Here is a 12350-nt window from a genome sequence, read left to right on the forward strand (position 1 = left end):
CAATATTAAATGACACTTCAAGCAATGCAGCACTTACTATCATCGGTGTCTTATTTCAAATTAGTGTTATAATTTCATCTGGATCAGGTTTATGTCACACTGTGGAGTTTAAAATCTGACACTTGCACATCTGTCAACCTCATGTAAATTCTCTCAGCAATATGCATTTTTAAAATAATTACCGATTTCCGCTTGTCATGAGCGACAATGTCACTTTGTTTCATCTGACATCCTGCGAGGTCTGGAAAGAGTGAGGATCAATTCTCGATGCTGGGGTTATGCAACAGGTTTTTCAGGAGGAAGCATAAATCACGGAGAACAAACTTTGATAAATCTCTGACGCTTGGGCTTCAAGGGTTAACGTGGATACATGTTTTTTGCGGCAGTCCAGGTGCAATGCTCTGAGGTCCCTGGATCAACATATTACCTCGAATTCGCACGGTGCCTGCACACCGGGAGCAAAGCATTGCAGAGGGCAGGCAAACGCGCCGGTTCACTTGGCCGTCTGAGAGCAGCAAAGGCCAGCGAGGAGGGAGGGGAGAGAAGAGTGTTTCGCCTCTGCCCGTTGTTGGCATAAGGTCTGCTTTGCTTGCGGCCGGGGTCGGAGTGGAGGGGGAGGCTAAATCTTGGTCAGCCCTGTCCCTCTCCGAGTGGACGTGTATGTATGCGTGTGCCGGAGAAGAGGAGATCTCAAGCAGCATTTTTTCCCTCCAGCCGCAGACCCCGCTTGTGCTGCAGAACGACACGCGTCTCAGCCCAGGCGGGGAAAGGGGAGCACGCGCTGGCCCCGCGCCCTCCCATTGGCCGCCTGTTGTCTGTAACATTCCATCTTTGGAACGCGGAGACCTGCGGCACGGTGCCGATTGGAGGAGCCTGACTGTCAATCAAAGCGCCCGCGCTCAATCAGGTCCGCCTGAGCGCAGCAGGTTGCAACATACACACACACACACACTAAACAGGGACCCTCATCGCAGAGCCGGAGTTTGGTTAAAGTGAAAGGATCAGCCGCTCGACCGCAGTCCGACTCTCCCGCCTCGAGATGACCCGCCCTCGTTAGAGTTAAAGAAGTCGCAGGGCTTGAGGAGGTTTGCGCGCATCCAGGATCCCTCCCGCCCAGTCAAGGGACCATGAAGAAACTGCTACTGGGATGTTGCTGGCTGCTTCCTTGGGCTCTCCTCGCCGCAGGTGGAGGGGAAAAGGGTAAGGGGGTTGGGGGCGGGGGTAAGGCGCGGAGGGAGTAAAGTGCTGTACGTTGTCATTGCCCATCTTTGTATTGCAGCCGGTCGATGAAAGAAATGAGATGTGAAGGGGCGCTGCTGGGACCTGGGTCCCTTCCAAAGAGAGTGACAGCCAGTTAAGTTCACGACAAGAGCAAAGCGTGGCAGTCTGAACCTGCCACTTGGGCAGGGTTGTTAAAATCGTGCTTGGACCAGTATGCGTGAAATGGTCAAACTCCGGGCATAATTGAATAGGAGGTGGTTTGATTTGAGGAGAGAACGTATGATGGCCAAGGCAACGGTTTCAAATTCCATCTGTCAGGCTGAAAGTGCCTTCTGGAAAATGAATTGCACGTTGAGGCTGTAAACCGTGGAAAGGTGAACAGAGCGTCAATTCTTCACTCCGGTATCTCACTGACTGCAGGACACTGCATCGATTTCTCAATTACAGTATCGGAATGACCGAGAGGATCTGTTAAAAACAGCTCCTCTCACCTTCTTCCCGTGTTCTCGCTTCTGTTTGCGAGCAACAGTCCCGGAGAGAGACTCGACCCGGTGACCCTCTCAAGTCGCCAGCGGTTCAACAACTACCTCCCCACCACCACCTCTCGCCCCTCCACCTCCCCCAACCCCATCATGTAAAATACTCCTAGACTTCAAAGTTGTCCTCCACCGAGAGATTGCAGTACAACAATTTGATACTTCTAAAATGTAACAAACGACAAGGTGAAATCGTTCCGAACTAATGATGAGCAAACGTTGTTGGGGGTGGGGAGCGGGGAGACTTCCGAGAGGTTTCTTTTCCCCCGTTTAGTTTGTTGAGATATTTTGGATCCAGCTCGCTGTAATCACACAAACGCCGGGCAATCATGCAAAACAACAAAATACCGTACGCTTTTCTGTATTTCGAAGTTTATGTCTGAAGCAGGCTTTTAACGAACTGTCTTAGAACTGTTTGTCCAGTAAGTTTCGGAGGGAGAATTTGAGCTGTTAAACTGCAATTTTCCATGTCCTGTATGTATACGGCAGGACCTTGGAGAGCTAATTCTGTGCATGGGCTGCCTGGCATGTCTCGGCAGATGCACCGAAATAAAACAAAAACTCCTCTGCAGATTAGTTGGGTGGACTCAATTGCACACGTGTACTTACTCTACACTTTTCTGAGTGCGAGGAAAAATGCTAGAATTGAATTTCCTGTGAACTTGTTTCGTTCAAAACTTGGGCTTAAATATTTTTTGAACGCAAATTCATTTTTTCCTCATATGTGCAATGGGGCCTGCAGTCTTCCATTTAGAAACCATATAAATCTTGCCTATGTGTTTGAGTTATGGTTGGTCAGGGTCTGTTGGCTGGTCATAGATCAGGTTGGAAAAAAACTTACTGCATTAGAACAGTGGCAGTAAAATGCTGTAAATTTAACGAGCCTGCCGTAGGGACAGGTGCTTAAATGCATTTTTGCTTAGAAACGAAGCTTGAAATCTGCAGCAAACAAGGAAGTCTGGGATGGGGGAGTTTATTGACACACAGGAACAGTCCTCTGAATTATTTTAGCATCTCTGTGGAAAGTAAGTTTGTGTTATGCGTGTGATAGATTCTATGTGCGTCAAAGTTTTTTATTTTAAATTTGTACCAAATTTAAGTCATTATGCCACTCTGCTTGATTGATAGTTTTCAACCTGTACAAGTGTGCCTCCTTCTGGAAGTCCCAGCCACTGCATCTGTCTGGGAAGCCCTCAAGACAAGTGATGCAGTCTGACCTTCTCAAGGACAGTTGGATGTATTTTCAGAAGAGTCAAATGTTCCATCAACAATCTCAGTTCTGTTAATCTGAACGTTAATGGAATAAATTGTATTCTTTTCAGACCAATCTCCTGATGCAAAAAATAATTTCAATTGTATTACAGTCAAAGAGCAAGGCAAATTTCATGTTCATTAAACTCCCTTTCCAGCCATTCCAATTGTTTCAATTCAGAGTTGCTGATCTGTACAGAAGAAGCAGAGGTTGGTTACTATTGAGTGACAAGTGCCTATCATATTCACTGCGGGTTTAACCACAAGTTCTTTTCCCTCCAGTAATACCTTAGTGTGTACACCAGATGAAGACTTCGGACTGATTATCTTTGATAAACCCCAATAGTTCATCATTCTTTGGGAGGGAGAGAAGAAAATAAATTGAAGAGTTTGGTTTAAATGAAAATTTAAAGCATGTACCTTTAGAGATCACCCCAGGGAGCAGCATTCGCATGGCTGAATGTTTGACTATCATTTGCTCCCAACTTCGATTTTTTTTTTAAGGTGCAGGAACTTGATTAGCTGGAATGAAATGTTGAAAAAGCATTTTTACTTTCCCCAACTTGTTGGTTTTGGTTTTGAAGAAAGAGCCTGAAAACATCTGAATTGATATTTGTGTGCATAGTGTAGCTGCAATTGAGCTTTTTGCCAGAATTGGATAACTGTTAGGTGAAAACAAATTGTTGGCAGCATTGTGCACCACCATCTTAACACGGATGATGTGAGAGAATGCAGATACACAGAATTTATCAGACTGATGTGAAATTGGCATAATTCATATCTCGATCGATGTGCCAGAATATCCTCACTCACATCCATATACTTCTTGTCTTCCATGTCTTTCTCCTTTCCTCTTTGTTAAACAAATGTACCGGAAAAGACTTGTCTTTTTCATCTCAAAGAAAGCCGAGACATGAAAGAGATAATTTAGATTTAATGCAAATTTAATGCTATGCTGCTTCAATGACTTTATAATTACAATATTGCAATTATAGTTAGATATATGAGCTGCTAATATACTCCCCAGCCCTAAACTACTGTAAAGGTACAACAAAATTTTTAAACTGAGGAGAAACTCTTTTTCTTCAAGGATCCTGCTGTTCCTCCAGTTATTGTGAATCCAATTGTCATTTGATGTTGATTGAATCATTCATTATGATTTTGGGAACCAGGGGCAGAATAGCAGAGGAGTTAAGCTTCAGAGGTTTATCATCCAGTACTTCATGTAAAATGTATTTCCCGTCATCCTATGAAAGTGGGATGTCTGGCACAGTCGTTATAAGATCAAGTGTGAATTTGGCTCTTGAGATCCAGTTGTTGTTTACCAGTCTTATAATCCATTACTGAACTGCAACCTCCTTTGGGGGATGCTATTTGTCATGTGTAATAAAAGCTTTGTGCAGTGTGTATCACATTTTAATGTGTGCATGTAAGGGGTCTTTCATTCTTCTGACTGGCTCATTTTGTCATTCTATTTACTTCATTGTCATCACAACTCATCATTACCAGTTGACAGGCCCTGCACCCCACCCTGGGCAAGGACCACGAGAAGACACCCTACAAAATTGGTAGAATTGAGAGTGATGATATTTCAACTCAAGGTGTGTTCCTATTGATGAGGAACCAGGTGAAGCAGTTGTATAGAAATCCATAGCCTTAATGTGAGCCTTCTCAATTCCTACATAAAACCTTCTGAATTTGTGAGTATTCTTCCTGATTGAAAACAAAGATGAGAATCATCACTTTACTCCTTTCTTATTGCTCCATTGCTACAGAACTCTGTGCGTCAGGCAGCATCTGTGGAGAGGTAAATAAAGTTCATGTTTCGGTTGAATGATCATTCTCATTTAAGATCATTGACTGAAAACAAAGGGGTTCTTGTTTGCTCTCAACAAATGTTCTGCTGAGCAGTTCCAACATTTTCTCTTTTGTATTCCATAATCTCCTAAACTGCGCAATGTTTTATTCCGTAACCTTTACTTTGTGGGCATTCTTTTTTCTTCTGGGAAATAGTGTAAGTTATACATCTCCAGGGCACAGTTGCAGTCAGTTTAGTCAAACTCACTAAGCTGTTGATAAAGAGTTGTGACTGCCATTGGGAATACCTGTTGGGTATCAGTCTATCCCTAATCAAGTGGTTGGCTTCTCAGGAGAGCATTATTTGTCTTCTACCTATGAAGTGTTTAATATTGTATAAAGTGATTAAGTAGCTACATTAGTGGATGTACAATAATCAACCCATTCTTGCCTTCTGTTTTCTGCCCCACCTCTCTATTCTTAAAATAGTTCCTTCTACAGGGACCATTCACATCCACATTGTACAAACTTCCAAATTAGTCAAGTGGGAACAATGTCCTCTGTTTAATTCCCTGATTGTCAAGAGCTGATCTGTGAAGGACTCTCTAGGGTGTCTCTGTCATACCCTTTAGTCATTGATTGACACAGATCATGTGAAAAATCCTGTCCTTTCCCAGTTAGATTCCAGCTTTGCGAGCTTCTCATTTTAACGTAAATCTTAAATTCTTTGACAGCAGTTTGATTCAGAGGTGACTGTGAGCTGGAATAAATAAAATAGCTGCAGATTCAGCTGATTACATTGTCCCTGATCTTGTGGATGGGAAACAGTGATAAGAGGTTGGGCAGTGGGACAGGATTTTATCGCTGATGAAAGGATATAGACTGGTCTCAAATGTCACTGTCGCCTTAGCATAAAAATGCAGTTTGCATATTTGTCAACTCAGTTAGGTTCAATTTTCTTGAATGCACAGAATAAATTAGGCACATTAAAAATTAATTAATTTACGATTAACCTGACTCATATCCATGAAGGTGGGTAAATCGATATAACTTTTAAAATTGTCATTTTTGATTTTTTAAAAACAAATGCAGGACACTGCTCTGGTTATTTAAACAAGATATTTACAGTATTTATGATTAGTTCATTTTTACGTTGTACAGAAAAATGTGCATCATGTCACCAGTCTTAAACATACAAATGATTTTATTGTGATTTTATGTTTATGTTTATAATGGAAAGTTGGTTTCCAATATTAGACAATTTAAGCCTAATTTCTTGATTGCACCCTCAATGTAAACTGTAATTATGCAAGTGCAGACCAGGTAAAGAAGTGTTGAGTTATTGTGAGTACTACTGAAGAAGTCAGCTGAAATCATTGGATATAATGGGGAAAGAGAGTTTGACCCATTTAGTGTTGTCTCTTTCAATTAGTCATTCCAGTGACTGAGGGGGAAGGTTAATCTTAATTGTCACATCAGTCATTCTCTTCTCTCTCTGAAATTCGCAAGTGAAAAAGAAAACAAAGCATGAGTATAAATTCTCTCTGGACCCTCTTAGCAAAAACAGTAGCCGACGATATTTGACAATTCAGTGAATCAGCCATATCCCAGTAGGGATCATGTTCTGGGCTTCCTTTGGCTCTGCTGGCAATACTTCTGCTTTTCATGCCATTAAACTTTGAGTTGAAAGCATACTCCAGTATTTGATTTCGTCTCACTTAACAGGCTGTGGATGTGCTTCATTGTCAAAAGTTTTGTGTTCTTGGCAGGCTTGAAAACTCCGGACCCATTGTTGATCTGCTTCTGTCTTACATTACAATAAAACAAAGAACTATGGTTGCATCTCAGTGACACCTGTACCCATGATGCCATCTTCTGCGCTGATGCCTTGGAACTGTCCACTTTTTTCCTCAAACGAAGATTCTCCATCACCTTTATTGAAAGGGTGACTGATTGATTTTCCACACTTTGCTCACTCTTCCTGTTTCTCTCCCCCATCATCGATCGAGTACCCCAGTCCTCACTTCAAATCTCACCAGCATCCCCATATCCAGAGGACTGTAAGCCATCATTCCCATCACCTCCAGCAGGATGACATGACCAGACACATCTGCTCCTTCCATCCCTTGTCAACCTTTTACAGGGACCCTCTGGGACAGCCTGGTCCTTTCCTGCTTGCAAAACTTCCCCACACTCCCAGGGCACCTTCCCATGCAACCGGAGAAGGTGCAACAGCTGCCCGTTTACTTCCTCCCTCCTCACTATCCAAGACCCCAGACAGACCTTCCAAGTGAAGCAGCAATTCACTTGCACTTGACTCAATCTATTCTACTGCGCTCACTGCTTATAATCTGGTCTCCTCCACGTGAGGGAAGACAAAACGAAGACTGGATAACTGTTTTTCGAAACATTTACCTTCTGTTCATAAAAATGAACCTCAGCTCCCACTTAAACACACCACTGTGTTCCCCGACCAACATTTCTGTCTTGGGCTTGGTGCAGTGCTGCACTGCAAACTGGAAGAACAGCATCTTTTTCTCTGCATGGGGACTCTGCAGCCTTCAGGATTCATTATTGAATTCAATACTATTAGAATCTATACACCTTCTATGTCCTTTACCCACCCCTACACCACAGACTCTCTCATGACAAGGGCAACCTTCAGCACAGCCAACCCATTTTCACCTATTTACGGTTCTCATTATCAGCTTTTCTTTCTCCCTGACAAATCTAATAAAAACACAAGGTTTAAGTCCTTGGTGGTGTTTACAGAACATGTAACTCATTTCTCTCTAAGTAGAGGTGATGTACGGTTTAGGGGGATGCAGGTGTCAAAACTGTAATAGTACCTCCTTAGGTTAGATTCCCTACAGTGCAGAAATGGGCCTTTCGACCAAACATGTCCACACCGACCCTCTGAAGAGTAACCCACCCAGACCCATTCCCCAACATTTACCCCTGACTAATGCACCTAACACTATGAGGAATTTAGTGTGGCCAATTCACCTAACCTGCACATCTTTGGATTGTGGGAGGAAACCAGAGCACCCGGAAGAAACCCATGCAGATACGGGGAGAATGTGCAAACTCCACACAGACAATTGCCCAAGGCTAGAATCAAATGTGGGTCCCTGGTGCTTTGAGGCCACAGTGCTAACCACTGAGCCACCGTGCCATCCCTATAGTGTGGGATGAGGCCTATCGACTCTGCACCGACACTTCAAACAGCATGCCACCCAACAATAACCCTCTCCTCCCAAACACAAACTGTCTCTCCATAATCCTGCAGTTACCATGACTAATCCACCTGCTCTACAATTCCCTGAACACTACTAGGGCGATTTAGCATGGCCACTGCACCTAACCTGCACAGCTTTGGACTATGGGATGAAACCAGACCACCCAGAGGAATCCCATCCAGACGGGGAGAATGTGCAAACTCTACACAATCAAACTTGGAACCCTGGCACTGTGAGACAGCAGTGCAAACCATTGAGCCCCTCTGCTGCCACAGTGTCCGTCAAGAGTTGTCCCTCAAATGACATCTTGCTTCGTGTTCAGTTGTTGAATACTAGAAGTTAAATGCTTTTCAATGAAGCCGAGGCAGACACTTTCTAGTTTAATTTACATTTCAATCAACAAGCCAAATGGATAACTTTTTAATATGCATTTAATACAATTAACTAACGAGTTTATAACAGCTTGTTACCATTAACTCCTAGATATAATGTATCCTACCAACAGAAATAGTTATTAACATATTGTATGGTATTTTAGTGGGAAGTTTCATATTTTCAGAAAGAGCCTGAGTACAGAAAAACATCATTCAACTAATTTTGTATCTACTAAGTAACTTCAATCCGAAAAGGAAATTGCTTGTATCAAATCATTATAATTGGTAGAAAAGTATTGGATTTTTATTTTATGGATTGTGTTCAGTGGAATTTATTATAATTCTCTTGTGTGAACAAAGACTGTCCTGCCAAGCATCTCATTCTTATTGATCGATTATTGCAATTTGAAAGATACATCCGTGCCAATCCTTGTTCTTTTCCACGAATTTTCTTCAGCACATTGTGTTCTGAAATCCAAATTCTTTGTTGATCTTTCTCTGTTTTAGTTCTCTAACCTACTCACTCTGTGTCCCTTTCCATACTAACAGGTGCTCTTGTGATGAACCACCCCAACTCCCTAATGCTTCCACTCATGGTCATTGCCACACTGGTTACCAACTGGATTTCCCAGTCTAATCCTCTCCAACTTGTTCCATCACTTCCCACTTATAAAAAACACATTAAAGATGCTTATGCCACATTCTCCAGTCATCTGAAACATGTCAAGATTGTGCTCAAATAAGTCCCTTCCCTTCCCACAGTTCCTGAGTTAACTGCTCAGTGTAAATATTCAAATCTCTGTAATATAGTCATAAAGCTCATCACTTCTTTTCTCTGTTATTTTAACAAATGCATCAGTAGTCTGTATTGGTTAATGCATTATTAAATCCTGAGCGATTTGATCAGATTATCCTAAATTTTAACTTGCTTAAACTTGTTCAATTACATTAATTTAAACTCAGGCTCCAGTAGACTTTATACAATAATATCAAAGCACAATTTCCAGGCCGAAGGCAGCTTTTTCCTATCAAGGTAAGTCTTTAATCAAAGCAGTTTTACTGAAGCTTCAAACCATATAAAAGTGATCCAATCCCAAACTATCTCAGCATATGTCTAAACACAAAACACAGAAATACTAATGATTAACGTAAAGATTATAATCAATATAGAGGTGCATGAGCTGCGTACAGCAATGCAATTTTCAAATAGCATTAGTTAGACCAAAAGGCAAACTAAAGATCTTTGAATGACGCGAGAACATAGCACAAGAGACCTACTTTATTGATTTAAAAATCACACAACACCAGATTATAGTCCAACAGGTTTAATTGGAAGCATACTAGCTTTTGGAGCGACACTCCTGACAGTCACCTGATGAAGGAGCGTCGCTCCGAAAGCTAGTGTGCTTCCAATTAAACCTGTTGGACTATAACCTGGTGTTGTGTGATTTTTAACTTTGTACACCCCAGTCCAACACCGGCATCTCCGAATCATTACTCTATTTATGTCTGCTTTACCAGAGAAAGTTTTTGATAATCTTTCTGTCACCTCGAGTGTAATATAGATCACATGTTTTCTGCAATTAGGAGCCATCCCACTTCAATGACCCGAACATGACTTTTACCAGCGATGTGCGACAATTGAGCTTGTTCTTGCTCCATTCACTAGATCCCAACCAATGTATAGCGAGGTGGAGGTTCTGAGACACATATTTGATCTTCTTGCTTTTGAGTAAGAAAAATTCAGAATGACCCTGAGGCCCAATTACCTCAAAGTAGTGATGCGATAATGTGTGGCTAGTCCATCTGAGATTTATACTTGCAACTTTTATTTTCATTTGTGTTCAGAAACGTTGATTCTTTCTCCATTGTGAATATCCCTTACCCCTCTTGACATATTTGTAGTCATTGCCTGTTGTTTTTGTGTTTTTATTCCTTTCACTTTTATTCTGCCTTGCCTTGAAACACAATCTGTAATAAGTGCAAGTTGCTGGTGCAGAGCCATTGAAACATGAAGCACAGGAGGTCATTTGACCAGTTGTTCCTGTCTCTTCAGAAACGGTAGTTACTGTTGGACTCTCAGTCATGCTGTTCATTGTAATCCTTGAAGTTCCTCATCCTCATGTACGAGCTCGAGTCGATGGGAAAAGAGCACAGGCATTTTATTGTGCGTTTCTGGACATTCCAGTTTAAGAACTTTGCTCAAGGCAGCAGGGAATTTAGGTCTGAAGTGACAACTCGGTCGAGTCAGCTCAATTGCATGAATGTCCATGATCAGAATAAACATCAGTGGAAAGGATAATGTCCTTTCATAATCCATACATTGATTATATTCACTCAGTGACTGACAAGACTGTTGGTGACGAACCTGCAATTATAAGATCGTAAAATGAAGTGAACTAGGTTCACAAGTCAGCAGGAATAAATATAGCCAATCATTTTTCTTAAGGTCATCTTAAAATGAAGTCTTTGTAACTGAAGCCTCACCTTGTACCAAGGATTCGCATGGGCCATTTTTTATTTAAACAAGAGTACTACCACGAGTGTTCATTTTCTTCCACAAATCTTCTGCTTTAAGTTGAAGTTGACGAAAATTAGGCTGCTACAAGACCTGTAAGGAGAATGATTCGCAGAATCAGATTACAGGTGATCTCACAACAGGGTTTCCTAATGATGGGTATTCATCCCAAAGTTGCTTTGTCAATCGTCCAGCTTGGCAATCCCAATCAATCATAGCAAGGCTTTATTGGAACATTAGTGAAAACAATCAAGTACAAAGTATTAAAGCAACAATATTAAGGGCCTGTCTTGTGGCACAGTGGTCGTGTCCCTCCCCCTGGACGGAGAGATCCAGTTCAAGACCCACCTGCTCCAGACATCTCTGAACAAGTTGATTGGCAAAAAAGGCAAAACAACAAAGTCCATCTGACCAGTTTTGAGCCTTGAGACAACAGCAGGTAGGTCTCTTTGAGATCTGCGATGTTTTTTCCTGGCTCCTGTTTAGTTCAGAACCCCCTCCAGGCTGTTTAGGCTCATTCTGGATTAGTGGTGCTGGAAGAGCACAGCAGTTCAGGCAGCATCCAAGGAGCTTCGAAATCGACGTTTTGAGCAAAAGCCCTTCATCAGGAATAAAGGCAGTGAGCCTGAAGCATGGAGAGATAAGCTAGAGGAGAGTGGGGGTGGGGAGAAAGTAGCATAGAGTACAATGGGTGAGTGGGGGAGGGGATGAAGGTGATAGGTCAGGGAGGAGAGGGTGGAGTGGATAGGTGGAAAAGGAGATAGGCAGGTAGGACAAGTCCGGACAAGTCATGGGGACAGTGCTGAGCTGGAAGTTTAGAACTAGGGTGAGGTGGGGGAAGGGGAAATGAGGAAACTGTTGAAGTCCAAATTTTTGCCCTGGGGTTGAAGTGTTTCGAGGCAGAAGATGAGGCGTTCTTCCTCCAGGCGTCTGGTGGTGAGGGAGCGGCGGTGAAGGAGGCCCAGGACCTCCATGTCCTCGGCAGAGTGGGAGGGGGAGTTGAAATGTTGGGCCACGGGGCGGTGTGGTTGATTGGTGCTGGTGTCCCAGAGATGTTCCCTAAAGCGCTCTGCTAGGAGGCGCCCAGTCTCCACAATGTAGAGGAGACCGCATCGGGAGCAATGGATACAATAAATGATATTAGTGAATGTGCAAGTAAAACTTTGATGGATGTGGAAGGCTTCTTTAGGGCCTTGGATAGAGATGAGGGAGGAGGTGTGGGCGCAGGTTTTACAGTTCCTGCGGTGGCAGGGGAAAGTGCCAGGATGGGTGAGTGGGTTGTAGGGTGGGCATGGACCTGACCAGGCGGTCACGGAGGGAACGGTCTTTGCGGAAGGTGGAAAGGGGTGGTGAGGGAAATATATCCCTGGTGGCAGGGTCTGTTTGGAGGTGGCGGAAATGTCGGCGGATGATT

At 42.9% G+C, this 12350-nt stretch overlaps 1 protein-coding gene across 2 annotated transcripts in view; it reads left to right on the forward strand.

Annotated features, from left to right (window-relative positions):
- Positions 1-970: 970 nt before the first annotated feature.
- Positions 971-12350, forward strand: part of LOC122543063 (netrin receptor UNC5D-like) — a 455690-nt gene continuing 444310 nt past the window's right edge. The window contains exon 1 of one of the 2 annotated variants that reach the window (XM_043681271.2): positions 971-1200. In XM_043681271.2, coding sequence (XP_043537206.1) covers positions 1128-1200 — 73 coding nt within the window. In that variant the 5' untranslated portion in view covers positions 971-1127. The remainder of the gene's footprint in view (positions 1201-12350) is intronic. The other variant, XM_043681272.2, reaches the window with a different exon arrangement.

The sequence above is a fragment of the Chiloscyllium plagiosum genome, unplaced genomic scaffold (assembly GCF_037043375.1).
Source record: "Chiloscyllium plagiosum isolate Xiang-an unplaced genomic scaffold, Cpla_swu_hap1 HiC_scaffold_48, whole genome shotgun sequence".
Classification (NCBI taxonomy): domain Eukaryota; kingdom Metazoa; phylum Chordata; class Chondrichthyes; order Orectolobiformes; family Hemiscylliidae; genus Chiloscyllium; species Chiloscyllium plagiosum.